This window comes from Myotis yumanensis, unplaced genomic scaffold, assembly GCF_028538775.1.
Source record: "Myotis yumanensis isolate MYYU_CA2020_CCGP unplaced genomic scaffold, mMyoYum1.0.hap1 SCAF_3, whole genome shotgun sequence".
NCBI lineage: Eukaryota > Metazoa > Chordata > Mammalia > Chiroptera > Vespertilionidae > Myotis > Myotis yumanensis.
In genome coordinates, this window is record NW_027223754.1 from 203,976,155 (window position 1) to 203,991,869 (window position 15,715).

General features: G+C 53.5%; 2 protein-coding genes across 2 annotated transcripts in view; one reads left to right on the plus strand and one right to left on the minus strand.

The window, feature by feature from the left end:
- The window catches only part of TIMP3 (TIMP metallopeptidase inhibitor 3), a 54,061-nt gene extending 47,599 nt beyond the window's left edge, over positions 1-6,462 (plus strand). Inside the window, exons 3-5 of the mRNA XM_070410996.1 lie at positions 605-716; positions 1,375-1,496; positions 2,599-6,462. Coding sequence (XP_070267097.1) covers positions 605-716; positions 1,375-1,496; positions 2,599-2,796 — 432 coding nt within the window. The 3' untranslated portion in view covers positions 2,797-6,462. The remainder of the gene's footprint in view (positions 1-604; positions 717-1,374; positions 1,497-2,598) is intronic.
- SYN3 (synapsin III) overlaps positions 1-15,715 on the minus strand; it is a 362,492-nt gene that overhangs the window by 255,753 nt on the left and 91,024 nt on the right. Inside the window, exons 4-5 of the mRNA XM_070410991.1 lie at positions 9,396-9,552; positions 8,230-8,319 (exon numbers count right to left, since the gene is read on the minus strand). Of these exons, the coding sequence (XP_070267092.1) occupies positions 8,230-8,319; positions 9,396-9,552 (247 nt within the window). The remainder of the gene's footprint in view (positions 1-8,229; positions 8,320-9,395; positions 9,553-15,715) is intronic.

Below are 15,715 nucleotides of genomic sequence, written 5' to 3' on the forward strand. Positions count from 1 at the left end.
CATGTCACCAAGACATCAAGAGAATGCTGGCTGGCTGCCTTCTGGGGCGGAGCTCAGGCCCTGAGGTTGGGGAGGCAGGGAAGACCCCTTTCACAGCAAAGCCATCTGTGGATTTCCAGAAAGGGGTGTCCTTGGAGGAGCACTTGTGGGGGGTTGGAATGGGAAGTGCGACAGGCTGGACGGGAAGGCTTCTCTGGGCAGCCGCCAATGCCGGCTCAGTCGGGAGGAGACGAGGTGGCCTCATCCGGAGCGAAGGACCTGGGGTGGGTGGGTTGGTGACCGGCCTCGCGACGACCGATCGGGGGAATCGGATTCCAGTAGACCAGTGGTTCTCAACCTTCTGGCCCTTTAAATACAGTTCCTCATGTTGTGACCCAACCGTAAAATTATTTTCGCTGCTACTTCATAACTGTAATGTTGCTACTGTTATGAATCGTAATATAAATATCTGATATGCAGGGTGGTCTTAGGCGACCCCTGTGAAAGGGTCGTTTGACTGCCCAAAGGGGTCGCGACCCACAGGTTGAGAACCGCTGCTGTGGACCACGTGACAGCGGGCTCCGGAGCCCGGGTCCTCCTCTCACAACTTTCCTCCCGCCCACAGATGTACCGGGGTTTCACAAAGATGCCCCACGTGCAGTACATCCACACGGAAGCTTCCGAGAGTCTCTGTGGCGTGAAGCTGGAGGTCAACAAGTACCAGTACCTGCTGACAGGTAACGGCCAATTAGCAGCTGGGCCGGGGTTTGGCCAAGGCCCACGGGTCCTTCACTTCAGAAGGACGGAGGAGGAGTGGCTGACCAGAAGGGTCCCGAGGACCTCTGCCTGCGCCCAGTGAACTGTGGGGAGCGTGTAGGGTTGAGGGCAGATGGTTCTCATTCACCTGAGGCTGCTGCACCCAGGCTGGCTTTGTCTCAGCTCCACCCCAGACCCTGTGGAGGAGATCCCCTGGTTTTGGGGTCTCCGCGCTGCTGTAAATGAAAAGGGGTCGCCAGTCCCCGCTCCTCTCCACCTCACAGTCAGTCTATGATCTGTCTTTGAAACTCACCCCTCCCCCTTTAGGCCGTCAGTGTAGGAAAGGAAATAACAAAACCAGAGCCCGAAGCTGCTGATGTGGGAAGTGAAGAGCTGGCCCCTAGAACCAGCTCCATGGTCTGAGTGACCTCTCTGAGTTGGTTTTCCCCATCGGGAAAACGGGGATTCAGTCCATTTTCAAAGGTGTGGGAGAATATAAAATAATACAATTTCAGGACGGAAGCGTAAAATGAGCACAGTACCTGGCCCACGGTGGGGACTCAGGAGGTGTGGCTTCTTCCCCTTCTGCTGGGCTCCCCCAAAACAACTCTGCCTCTGCCGCCCTCTCTCCTCCTCCAGGCCGGATCTTCGATGGGAAGGTGTACATAGGACTGTGCAACTTCGTGGAGCGGTGGGACCAGCTCACCATCTCCCAGCGCAAGGGGCTGAACTATCGGTATCACCTGGGTTGTAACTGCAAGGTAAGCCCCGGGACAGGCAGGTGGGGGTGGGGGGTGCTGGCTCGCAGCCCCAGAAAAACCAGCTCCTGCTGCACTGGGTGCTGGGCCCTGGTGCGGGGAAGGGAGTGAGGAGGGGCCGGGGCAGAGGGGCAGGTCTGAGCAGGGGGTAGAAGGAATGCTGTCCCCCAGGCCGAGGAGCGGAGAAGGCGAGAGCAGAGTGCCTTCTTGCTGCAATCCGCTGCCTCCGTCCATCTGTGCTGCCCCCTTGGCAGTTGCTGGGGCACAAGGGCCCTTCAGCTTCCCTGGCCACCCCCCTCGGCTCACGTTGGTGGCAGGTACAGGGTCCTTACACTGGCAGGTCCTGCCAAGTGGTGCCAAGTGGGCTCATTCGAGCAGCTGACTCATTGGCGGCTCTACCCTGGGGGGGAGGGGAGGAGGCCACACAGGACAGAACATGACTCTTGAGCCAGGCCCAACCCCTTGACCCAGGCACAGGGACAAGGCTCGCAGCCTTCCTGCTGTGGGAGGGAGTTGGGTTGTTCTCTCAAGTGACTCTCAAAACAACTCTGCAGTTTTTATTACTATCCTCCCCGTTTTGCAGATGAGGAACTAGAGGCTCCAAGACCCTAAGTAACTTGCCCTAAGTCACACAGCTCGCTACGACTGATGACCAGCCTAGGGCAGCTGGACTCCTAAAGTTTATGCTTTAATCCGCTTCCTCAATTCCCTACAAGAACTGAGATCGCCCATCCTGGCTTGTTGCCACTGGAGAGGGAGAAGCTCTCTCAAATGTCTAATGCTACCCCTTTCTGGCTGTGTGACCTGGCTGCGCCATTCAGTTGCTTAACCTCTCTGAGCCTCTATTTCCATATTTGTAAAAGGGAGAGACAGCTGTTATCAGAATGAAAGAGAAGAGCATAGCACAGCTTTTAGCAGAATGTCTGGCGCACAGTAGGTGCTCAGTAAGAGTTAGCCAGTAGTACGTTATTTTTACCAAGGGACCGCGGTGGCTGGGGTCCCCCTGCCGTGGTCCCAGGTTCTGAGGAGTCCTGCCTTGGGCGGGCATCAGGCCTGCATCCGCCATGGCAGAGTCTGCTAACCGACGGCTGTTACCTAATTGCAGATCAAGACCTGCTACTACCCGCCTTGCTTCGTCAGCTCCAAGAACGAGTGTGTCTGGACCGACATGGCCGCGAGTTTCGGCTACCCTGGCCACCAGACCAAACACTACGCCTGCATCCGGCAGAAGGGTGGCTCCTGCAGCTGGTACCGAGGATGGGCCCCCCCAGACAAAACCATCATCAATGCCACAGACCCCTGAGCGCCAGGCCCTGCCCCGCCTCACCACCCTCCCTTCCCGCTGAGCTTCCCTCGGACACTAACTCTTCCCAAATGATGACAATGAAATTAGTGCCTGTTTTTCTCGCAAATTTAGCACTTCGAACACTTAAAGCAAAGTCTGTGCTGTCATATGGAGTTTATTCAGAAACATCCTCCTGGCCCCACCCCACGCCTTCTTTTTGGTTTTGACATCCCCTGTTTCCACCCAGGAATTTTTGGTGCCATGCCAGAGAGAATGAGGAATGTACACTCCTCCTCTTCGTGATAACATAATCTATATTTTTTTAGGAAAACAAAAATCAAAAAACTACCCTACGTGGGCACTGTAATGCCTACCCCACTTTCTTCCTCGCCTCCCTGCCCCCAGCATCTCCTAGACCCTCCTCCCTCTGCCCTTCTCCTCCATCCCAGCCCAGAAAGGACACAGACAAGGTCGCTGCTGAAAGCCAACTGTTTGAGTATCAGTCAAGGGTAGCAACCAGCTAGACTCAAGGTATGCGGAAGATCTTATACACTGAGGGATGCTACTGCATGTTCCAACCAGACTATGTCTGTCTGTGTGTCTCTCATGTAAGAGGCGCAGGGGGCAGGGAGGAACCGTGAGAGAGGGTCTGAGAGAATGCAGCACACACAATCCCCCCAGTCCCGTGATGCTCGGGTAGACCAGATGTCTCTGAGTCTGGAGCAAACAGCCGGGCTGCAATAACAGAACTTTCTTAGTCCGGTGAAGACTTAAACATCTGCCTGAGGTCAGGAGGCTATTTGCCTGCCTTGTACCAAAGCTCCGGTGAAAACCGAGACGAATGTCTTTCCTTTCCCCGCCTCCCCCGAGATTCCCTCCTGGAGAACTCTTTGGTCAACGTGGCCAGGAACTTGCCCTTATGTAAATTGGAAAAATACACACACCATATACACTATCCACAGCTGTAGCCATGTAGACTTGGTTAGAGAATACTATTTCCAAGGTAACGTTCAGCTCACCGAGGAGGCTGTGTTTGTATACACATTTGCATATACCCACACGGGGACATAAGCTGATTTTTTTTTTTACAGGACACAGAATTCTGTTCCATGCTGTTAAATACACCAATAGTTTAATCTCTTCTATTTTGTTGTTGCTTGTTGGAAGAAAATCATGACATTCCAAGTTGACATTTTCTTTTCTTTTTTTCATTTTAATTAAAGTTTGAGATTCTGAACACCCTCAGCATTCCTCTATCTGGGGTCACCTGACCTCTGCCCCTGTCCTTCTCTCCCGCTTCATGTTCAGGGCCTTCATTTAACTGCCTTACTGGCTGGGCTCCGGTGGGAGACGCGAGTTAGTGTGGGTCCGGGGCTGGGCTCAGGAGGGAAGGCTGCGGTGCCCTGCCAAGGCCAGATGGCCAGCTTCCCGGGGTCGGCTTGTCTTTCCCAGCTCACGGGTGGGTGAAGGCCACTTCCTGGGGGCCTCACCTCACGGGCTTAAATGGGTGGTCACTGGGGAAGCCTGACTCTGCCATCGGCTGTAGGGGGTTTTCTTTTGTTGTGTTTTTTGGAATAAAACTATAATATAAACTCTCCAGTTAAATAAAAGTATTTTAAATGTTAGTGCTGAGATGAGATACGGAGAGCAGGCGATCATATATATTTCAGAATGGGGGGTGGGGGGGGTGGGAGGATAGTGACATGGAACATGACTGCTCTCCTTTTTCCAGATCATGGGTATTTATCCTCTATTAGTATCTGTATCTTCAGTTCATTCCGCTTTAGGAAACGGAGCTGCTCACTGACACAGAACAAAAGGCAGGCGACACGGTGTGATGTCTCGCACGCACACGCAAATGCCCAGGCAGGGTGCTTGGCAGAACCCCGGGGAGGGGGGGACAGTACAGGCACCTGGCTTCCTTAGGATCAAGTCCACTGCCTTGTACCTTTCACCTTGTGGTCGTGACATTTGGCACGCAGGAAACAGAGGCCTTGCCGTCCCCAGGGGGCAGTGTGAGCAGAAGGAGCTGCGGTCAGCAGTCTTTTAAGGGGTGAGCCTCAGACTTGATGTTTTTTAAGATTTTGATTTCAGCCTCAAAGGCTTACAAGGTGGAACCCCTAATCCAACCTGTACAAGTTCCCCTACCCACAGGTGGACATCAGCCTCCCCTCCACGAGGCATCGGACCATTCTCGGTCCCTGGTGGGGTCCCTCCACTCACCCGGCAGGGACGTGGGGTGGGGCCTGGGCACGAGTCATCTGAGGTTTCCCTGCAGACCAGAGGGCAGAACCACAGGCCCATGTGCCCGGCCCCCAGTGAGGAGGACAGCAGGTCCTGGGCAAAGAAGGGTCCTTTGCAAAGCGATGTTGCCAGAGGGCGTCTGTGGAGCTTTCCATAAGCTATAGCTTTGTTTATTTCACCTGTTCACTGACTGTATAATTTAAAGTCATTTATGTAGCTGAGGCACTTCTGTATTTCAATCATATTGTGAACGTTTTATTTTGCTAAATCTTATCATGTGTAGGCTGTAATATGTGTACATTGTGTTTAAGAGAAAAAGAAATGAAACCCATATGCCACCATTTTCCCGAATCAAATTCTACAGTGGAACGGAGGGTAAATGCTTCTGTGGCATAGGCGGCTGGACTGGTGAACCGGGGAAGCTAGAAGGAGCCGGCGCTGAGGCCCCTCCGGCCCCCTCTCGGTCAGCATCCGTGCTCTCTGGAGGAGGCAGGAGGCGGGGATATGGCAAGTAATTCCATGTCCTTGCTCTGTATCAACTGGCCCCGGGCAGTCTGCCGGCCATTCCCATTCCTTTCCTCCCCTAGTCCCTTTGCCAATTGGGAAGCCATGATTTCTCCTAAATCCCGGGCCATGAGAGCTGTAATTCCAAGACCTCTTGGTGACCCCTGGCCATCTCTCTGCCTCCCTCTCCAGGAAGCCCGCCAGGCTCTGCCTCTCTGTCCAATGCTCCCCGTGGCAAGGCAGGAAATACTGGGAGACTCCTCACCCAGCCCTAGATGCAAACGGCGGTCAGGCTACAGCCCACAAACACCATTTTTCATACCCTGGTTCCTGAGCAATTCAAGAAATAAATGATTTGTTTATAGGGGCAGTTCTGTCTCAGAGACACCAAGGGAGACCGTACCCTCCCCTGCCCCAGCCCGTCATCCTGGGTTTGACGATGGCCAATACGGATTCCCCCACAATGACACCCAAGTGCTTGGCTCCCAGCTGCCCAAAGTAAAAAAATATCACTAAAATAGTTTGGCACAAGGAAAATGCTTTGAAGATCTGATGGCAAAAGCAAAACACAATGGGGACGGGCAGGAGAGGTAGATTTCAGCAGCCTCCCAAGTGGCTCTTGGGAGGCGTGAGGAACTTAGAGACGGAGTCATGCTCTGAGGGGAGCGGCTGCGAGGCCCTCCACCCCCGCCTTCCCCCTCAGCCAGTCTGCTGTCCTGAGGCCCAGAAGTGATGGAGAGACACCAACCAGAGAAAACCCTGTCTGGAAGGAATGTATTTGTTGCTAAATTTTGTAGCACTGTTTACAGTTTTCCTCCATGTTATTTATGAATTTTATATTCCGTGAATGTATATTGTCTTGTAATGTTGCATAATGTTCACTTTTTATAGTGCGTCCTTGATTCTAAACAGTAAAGTGGTTTTATTTCTATCACACACCTGCCGTCTCTCGCCTCCTTGTGTCCTGACCGCCGTCGGGGAATGCAGATCACAGAGGGCCTTGGAAGCTGGTGGGTCCCGCCTGCCCTGGCTCCAGGCTCCAGGCCCCTGCACACTCCCCTCACTCCACTCACCTCCACGGCGTGGACCCGCCCGCCCCGGTCCCTCCCCGGGCAGGGGGAATTTCAGGAGAGGCCTCTTAGATTTCCTCCTGGCTGCTCCTCCAGCCCCGCCCTTGCTCCCCGATTCCATGTCCATAGTTCTCCATCCTTCTACAGAATTGGGATCTTTACCTGGTTACCTGTTAGTGCTACAGGTACTACCAGATGGGAGCCCTGACTTGGCCTGCCCGTCTCCTTCCTCAGAATCTCAATCATGTGGAAGCGGGAGGGCAAGACTGCAAAGATGTCAACGCCTACCTGGAATTCTGAGTGTGGCATGAGTTCAATGCCAGGAACTCATGAGGCCTCACCGTAGATGGCAAAGCCTGCCCAGAGTTTAGAGCCGCCTGTCACCCCCAATGGACGCTGTAAACCCTTCACCCAACTGTCACCCCATTGCTGACAATGTCCCAGGGTAGAGCTTTGCTTGTATTTTAAAGCGACACTACTTTGAACACCTATCGTACGCCACACACAGCACTCAACACACAGGGTTTCATTAAATCTCAACAACCCAGTGAGGTTGTTCCTCTATCACCGGTGGTTTTCAGCGATGGGAGCTCAGACTCAAAGATATGAATTCATTGCCCAGGATCTAGTGAGCAGGCAGAGCGAGGAGTCACGCTCAGGCTGGTTTGACAATAAACACTCCATTTCCCCACTGTGGTCACACTTTGCTGGAATGTGCCGGGTTCCACACGCCCTTCTTATTCCAACCAGCACATCCTGCATGCTAGGACTCTCACGGCATCGGATGCAAGTGAGAGATAATCAATGGCAAACCTCTGCATCGACTGCTCCCACCTGGAGCCTGCAGTCCTACCCAACAGTGTCTCCAAATAGGATCGTCCCGCTCAGCAGCCTGAGCTTGGAAGTCCACAAAGGCCACCATCCCCAGCTGGTACCCTCTGATACCCTATTAACTACCCTGTTCTCCAAGACTCCCGTGCTTCCCGAGGCGAGTGGAGGTACGGCCCTGGGTTCCTGTGACCAAGCGCACAAGCAGGCATGTCTCGGGCCGTTTCCAGCTGCCCAGGACTCTCCCACCCAACCTGTGCCAGCCACGGGGTGGAGAGCGCTCCAGCCCATTTAAAATGACTGTGACCTCTGCCCTCGGGCTGTCCCAGTTATACTCCGACCACTTCCCAGAGACAACCGCAAGTGTATTCAAAAGATGGAATGTGAAGAGGACACACAAGGAAACTGCCCTTCAACAATCCATGCCAGTCAAATATTACCGCTTTTATTAACATAAGAAACCAAGTCCGGCGCAGGCACAAACAAAATAACATCCCGCCTCTGAAACATCGATCACCCTTATTATCAACCTTTGGCCCCCACGTGCTTGTTCAAGTTGTCCCCTTGTGTGCCCCAAACCCCTTAAGTCCCAAGGAACTCTGCCCCCCTTGGTCATGCGTCCTGTGGCCTAAATCCCACCCTCGGAGGGGACTCTTCCCTTAGGACAGCCGGGCGTTCCCATAAGACATTGTGGTTCTTCCCGGGAGAGCCACCCCGGGCCCACCTCCTCCATCCAAATGGACGGAGAACACAGACACGTGTCACTCCAGATCACGAGAATAAGCAGCGTAGACAGGACACTCACCATTGGCTTATGGTTGGGGAAAAAGGTCTGCTCCACAAGCGGGAACTTCTCAGGACCCAGGGAGTGGAAGATCTTAATGAGCTGAGAAAACTAGGGGAGAAGAGGAGAGAACATTGGTCAACACCTGTCATCCCATATGACAGAGCCACCCCATGACCCCGGGGCTCGAGCGTCTGATGGCTCTGAACTGAGCTACAGTGGCTGCTCTCTGCCTACGGGGAAAAGGTCACAGGCCTTGGCTGGGCATCTGTCATCTCCTTCATCTGGCTGCATCAACCCCTTCATTCCTGCCAGGCACTCCGAGTTCAGCTCAATAACTTGCAGTGCACATTTCCTATATCCTCAGCCTCTCACAAGCACAACCTGCTGACATTCTCGACATGTCCCTTGCCTGCCGCACCCTTCTTTCTAGAGAGGCACGTGGCATAGGAGTTTATGGCACAGACTCTGGGTTTAAAGTCCTGCTCCTGCACTTCCGTTCTGGGTAACCTGGGGAAACCACATCAGGTGTCTGAACTGCTGTGTCCTTGTCTGTGGACTGAGAAAACGAGGGACCCAACCTCACAGGGGCCTTGCAAGGATGAAACGTGCAGGGTAGTAAAGGGATTTAGGCGTAGTTGGGGGAGTGGAGGCGTGGTATTTTGGGGAAAGCCTCTCTTACAGGTAACATCTAAATGGAGACTCAACTACATCAAGTGAATGAATGAAACAAGTGAATAAAAGGTGGGGAAAATCAAGTCTTGGGGGTTGGAAAGAGGGCTCCCAAGTTCTGGCTTCACGCCTGGATTTGGTGAGTTTCTCAGCTTTTCCGAGCCACCTGCAGGTGATAATGACGGACCGAATGCCAGGCAGTACAATGTTCTGGTCCTTGCTCAGTGCTCAATAAACAGTGCCTACTGCTAACAACAGTGACATGTCAGAATGTTAGTCAGGACAGGACGGTACTGCCTCTTACCACTATATCATTATAAGACACCACTATATCATAGTATGTGTTATATGATATTTGTTAGGCAATCATTACAAGAAGGGGACTGGGATCCAAGTTGCTCATTCAGCTGCCTTTTCATTCTGAGGTCTCCGCGTTGGGGAACGGGCCCATTTCAGACCTGGGAGGGCCTCCCATCGCCCCCACCTCTCTCTGGGTTAGCCTAGCCGCCACCTACCACCCAGGGCTTGCTGCAGAAGTTGTAGACGGAGTAGAGGGAGTTGACGGCGGGCAGCCCTCCATACTGCAGGCCGATGACCAGGCTGCGGTAGTCTTCGCCCAGGGCCATGCTGTAGGCATGCTGGCGGACCAGGATGAAGTCTGGCTTGAAGGACCTGCGAGAGAGGGGCCAACAGCAGTGTTACTGCGCTGTGCACTGACGGAGTGCCATGCATCGGCCACAGGCCGCTGGGAAAGCACTGAGCCGGTGTGGCCACTGCCCGGGAGCCCTCCGTTCACAATGGGGATGGGGTGGTGGGTGTGGATGCGGAGGGTCAGTTGCACACACAACGTAAAATGACTGAAAACAACTTTCATTTTCTTTCTGCTTCCCTTTCTTTTTATTTTTCATAATATTCTTTTTTTAAAAAATATGTTTTTATTGATTTCAGAGATGGAGAGAGAGAGAGAGATAGAAACATCAATGATGAGAGAAAACCATTGATTGGCTGCCTCCTGCACGCTCCACACTGGGAATCAAGCCTGCAACCCAGGCATGTGCCCGGACTGGGAATCGAACCCTGGCCTCCAGGCTCATAGGTCGACACTCAACCACTGAGCCAACCAGCCGGGCTCTTCTTCCCTTTCAAGGAAGACGCAAGGGCGCTGATGCGACGGCCGGGTCCATGCTCAGGTTCCTCTGCAGACACCATCCCGATTAGCCCTCACAGTGACCTGGTTAAGGCCGGGACTATGTATGTCCCCATTTTACAGATGGGAACACCGCAACTCAGAGAAGTTATGAATCTCCGCAGGTTACAAAGCCAAGAAGCAGGAGAGCTGTGTTTGAACCCGGGCCTTCTGGTCCGGAGCCCATTGCACGGCACCAGGGGACTGACACACTGTTGGACTCACACTGCCCAGGACCCATCTGGTCCTGGATTCCTCACTTCACAGTCACAGGAGAAAATCGGCCTCACGCAGGGGCTTTACTCACACGGCGTGACCTGCTGAGCACATCCAGAGTCAGACACTCAGCTTCAAATAAACGGTGTCTCTTTAGAATAATCAAAGGTAATGACAATGCCTCTACAGGGAAAGGCCTGCCTACGCTGGAGCCAGAGGGAAGGACGGGCTTCGGGTGCTGGGCCTCACCGCACACCCAGGGCCTGGCACCGGAAATGGGCGTAATGAGCACATGCTGGAGGAACATCACCTGCTCACCCCAAAGGAAATGGTCAGGTCTCCGGCTAAGTCGGAACTCGCCCCCAGGCAGCCACGTGGTCTGTGACACCATGGGTATGGCTGACACAGCGCTCATGGCCATGGTCAATCATGTTACTCTGTGGTTAGGGTTAGGGTGGGTGTGAAGCCTGGAATAATTACGCCGACGTCCTTATTGCATTCTTAGAACGGACCAGTCCAACCAGCGTAGTTTACAAATGGGGAAACCGAGGCCTGCAGCAAGGCAGTGGTGTGCCCCAGGGCACCGGGCAAAGCCACTGTGGAGCTTCCTGAGCTTCCTGCCTCCTGTGCCCACTCCGCTGGGAGGAAGGGGGGCAGGTGTGTGTCTCCAGCAGGGATCTGGTGACACAGGGAGCACTGGATTAAAACATAACCACTTTCCGCCTTTATCTGACTTTTACTGGAATATACATGTTCATTTGGCAAAAGGAAGAAAAAAAGACTTGGACAACACAAAGAAATAAATAAAATTGCCTGTAATTTTCAACTCAGAGACAATCCCTAATAACCATTACAATCCAATTGTGTATTTTAATGTATATAAATGCATTCATACTCATAATGGATTTCGTGCTTTCTATTACTACTTTGCTACTTTCCACATAATATTATAGTGTGAACACCTCACCTACTCTCAAAGTATCTTCAAAACTATCATTTCTACTAGCTACCTAGTAGTCCCTGAATGAATCCTATATAATAAAAGGCTAATATGCAAATAGCCCGAACTGTGGAACAACCGAACAACCGGTCACTATGATGTGTGCTGACCACCAGGGGGTGTGTGTGGAACATGGTGGTTGTTGGCCGCGCAGGATGGTGGAGCAGGTGAGCAGGGGCACCAGACCAAGGCAGGGTGCTGGTCACTGTCATCAGGGCAAGCCTCTGGTGGTTACTGAAAATTCTTTGCTCCTGTGCACCACGGTCCTGCCCAGCGCTCGCACCCGCTGCCAGCGCCAGAGCCACTGCTCACACCTCCTGCCAGCGCCGACCCCACTTGCACCCGCAGCCAGCACTGGAGCCACTGCTCGCACCCACTGCTGGTGCCTGGCACTGGTCCCGAATTGGTACCATCAGCAGGTGTGAGCAGTGGCTGCTGGCCCTGATTGCCCCTGCGGGCTTCTTCACCTCCCCCTGCTCCTGAGGGGTGACTGGAGCAGCAGCCACTGCTCACACCTGCTTAGAGTACCAGCTCCACTCGCACCCACTGCTGGCGCTGGCCCCAATCGCTTCACACCATCAGTGGGTGGGAGTGGGGCCAGTGCCGTCAGCACGTGGGAGCCGTGGTGACAGGAGTGGGGCTGCTGGGAGACAGGGGGCTGGGGGCCACAACTGGAGGGGCTGGGTGGGGGTGTGGAGGATGGGCCAAGACCCGCCCCTGTGCCTACTGCAGCCTCATGGCCCACAGTTCCTTTCAAGGTGCACGAATTTGTGCACTGGGGCCCTAGCATATCATAATTAAATCAACCAATCATCTACTCTCATCAAATAGGCTATTTCCAATATTTCACACACGTTTATCTTTGCACAAAAATCACTGCCTAATTTTAAAACTATCTCCTTAAAATAGATTTAAGAAGTGGGATTACTGGGTTAAAGGGTATAAACTTTTTAAAATGTAATAAAAAAAAGTATGTCTTTTAAAATTTTTTAAAATTGCTTTTAGAGAGAGAGGAAGGGGGAGGGAGGGAGGGAGAGAGAGAGAGAGAGATGTGAGAAACATTGATCAGTTGGCTCCTGCACGTGCCCCAACTGGGAATCGAAACTGCATCCTGGGTATGTGACCTGCCCGTGAATTGAACCTGCAACCTTTTGGTGGCGAATGACACCAGATGCTGTCGTGAGGCCCGTGGGTCCCACCAGCAGCCGCATATCGTGGCGACTGTGGGAAAGGGGCCTGGCGGGGTTTATGAACAGCTGGGCTCTCTGATGAATCCTGGGCCTCTCTGTAAAGTTTGTAATACAGGAACATGAGTTTCGGGAGGAAGTAGCCTTCCTCACCTCCTTTCTCAGTCTCAGAATCTGTCTGTTTATCCTGCTCTCTGGCTTCCCTTTCGTTCCTGAGACGGTGTCCATGCCGCTCCACCCTACTCCTCCGTCCCCCTGGTGAACCCACACATTATGGGTTGAAGTGTGTCCCCCACAAAGACACGTTGAAGTCCTCAGCCCTGTTACCTGCGTGAGTGACCTTAGGGGAAATAGTGTCTGCAGATTTAATCAAGCTAAGACGAGGCAATGCTGGAGTGGAGGGGCCTCACCCGACGCCTGGGAGTTTACAGGAAGTGTAAATGCAGACACAGACATGGAGAACAAGAGGAGGGCTGCACGCGACGAAGGAGGTAAAGATCGGAGGGACGTGTCTACACGCAAGGAGCACCAAGGATGGCTGGCATCCAGGAGGAGCCGGGAGGAGGCAAGAAAGGACCCTCCCCGGGTCGTGGGAGGGAGCCCGGCCCTGACACACATGATCGCAGATCCCGGACTCCGAACTACACGAGAACCCATCCCTGTCGTGTAAGCCGCCCCGCCTGGGGCACTTCGTGACAGCAGCCTCAGGAAACACAGACACAGCCCACCCCCAATGCTTCCTCTTTCTAGCAGCTTCCAGAACGTTCTGGTTCCTTTGCCGGTGTGTGTATCCTTCCACAGCCCCTTCCAACTTCCCAAACAGCCAGCCCAACCCCCACAACAAGGAAACCTGCGCCTCGAGGTGGAAAAGGAATCGACAGTTAAGCGATGGCCATGTTTACACTTTAAAACATTAACGAGTCAACGCGCTGATCAACGTACGAAGGTTTGTTTGGAAGGATGTTCACCAAGGGCTCAGCTGGCTGCTCTGAAGGGTGGGTGGGACATGGGGTTACTGCGTTCTCCTGCAGGCTCTGTGGCACTGACTGCATTTTAAAAAATAAAAATAAAAAGAACATGGAACGTTTTTACAACCAGGAAAAAACAATGAGGTTATCTTCATTTTGGGGGAAAAAATGATCAATGTGACAATGATGCAACGCCACGGAAAATGCTGACGGGACAATTTCATGTGACATAAAACAAGAGGAAAGAGACACTGTGTGACTAGAACGCCGTGAACACGATGGTCCTGGCAGGCAAGATGGAAAATGGCTACGTGCTAAGGTGGTGAGGCTGCAGGCGAGCTCTGTCGCTTTGAAATTTTCCATTTTCATGACACTGGTTGGGGCATTCGACAGAACTTGTGGCTAGCGTCAATCCGTAAGTGAACTGTGAAGCAAGTCCCTTCCACTCGGCCAGGCAGCCATAACCAGCCAGTCCTCCTCTTCCCTCCATGGCTACACCTTGGACAAGGCAATCCACCCTGCCAGCCCCGACTCCCATGCACCCATCGCCACAGTCCTCGCCTCTGGCTGCCAGGCCCCTTTCTACCCCAATGAAACCGCCCCTCAGTGCCAAACTCCAAGGTCAGGTGGCTTCTGCCGTGCCCTCACACCCTGACCTCAAGGAATAGCTAATGCGCCGTGAGCCTCTATTCTAGGCCCTGTGTGTATCTTCACTCCGGGAAGCCTGACAACCATCCCTGGAAGCTGCTGGTATCATCCCCATTTTCCAGATGAGGAAATGGAGGCACAGAGCGGTGAAGGAACTTGCCAAGGTCACGCACCTGCTGGTGGTGGGACCTCAGTCAAACCCCGAAGCCTCGCGGCTCTGGAGAAGGGGTTCCCGGTCTCCGCATTATCGACGTGTTGGAGCTGGATAGTTCTTTGTTGTCGGGGGACAGCGTGGTGGGGGTGGGGTGGGGTGCCCTGTGCACTGCAGGACATTAGGGACATCTCTGGCCTCTACCCACTAGACACAATAGCACCCTCTGCCCAGGTGTGACAGCAAAAATGTCTCATGCTGCCAGGAGTCCTCTGGGGGCAAATTCCCCTGTGGAGACAGTGGCCCTGAGTGCCTCTGCTGTCTTCCATGGCCTCTGCAGCATCACCTCCATCCTCCCCGCCCAGCCTTGCCTCCTGCCTCCAAGATGCCCTCTTCCCTGTTTCCCAGCTGCTTTGGCTGGCTCCTCCCTTCCCGTGGCTCCTCCCTTCCCGTGGCTCCTCCCTTCCCGTGGCTCCCCTCCACGCTCAGCTTTGGCAGCATCTCCATTCAGTGGATTCCCCACCTCCTCACAGGCAATGGTGAAAATGACTCCCATTCATAGAGCACTTCCCAAGGAGTCAATCTTAGGCTCTGAATTATGCTCTTTAATCCTCACAGTGACCCTCTGAGTAGGAGCGCACCAATGGCCTTATGGTCGAAAAACGAAGGCACGGAGAAGTTAGGTACAGGAAGGCCAGGCCCACATGAGACCAGCTGTGTGCATTGCCACCAGCACCCAGCACCGTCCACCCAGGCAAACATCTCCCCCTCACCTCAGACCCACTGTGCCCGGACCCCACGGCATCAGCACTTTCTCCCGAACCCTGAGTGTGTCTTACTCATGTGGGCATCACCCACGCCACGTCTCCTGACGGCTCACAGGCTGTGTCTCCTACTTCACTTTCCCGGAGTGAGGTGTTTTCCACCCAGGGCAGGGGCTTCCCTCTCGTCTCCTCTGCAAATTGTCCAAAGAGATCCGTCACTCTCCTGAACAAAGGGCTTTGCAGGCCGCCACTGTTTGCAGATCGAAGCCCAGATGCTTCCGCATGAGTCCTAGTCTGGTATGGCTTCTAGACCTCCACTGTGGCCACCCCCAGGAGGCACCCTGCCCTCCGGCCGCAGGACTCACAGCTGCCCCCAGAGGCCATGGTGTGTCACATGTGTGACTCTACACACTGGGAAAGGTGCAGCAAAGAGCCATTCAGAGAGAGCGCTGTGGACATTAGGGATATTTCTATGTGTTCAATACGGAAACAAGGCATGCCCAGGGTGCCCTTGCCCACCTGTCTGCTCTGACCAGTTTTCCAGTGCCCACTCTTTTTAAAAAATATGCATTTTTATTGATTTCAGAGAGGAAAGGAGAGGGAGAGAGAAATATCAATGATGAGAGAGAATCATTGATCAGCTGTTTCCTGCACACCCCACACGGGGGATCAAGCCTGTAACCCAGGCATGTGCCCTGACCAGGACTTAAACTGT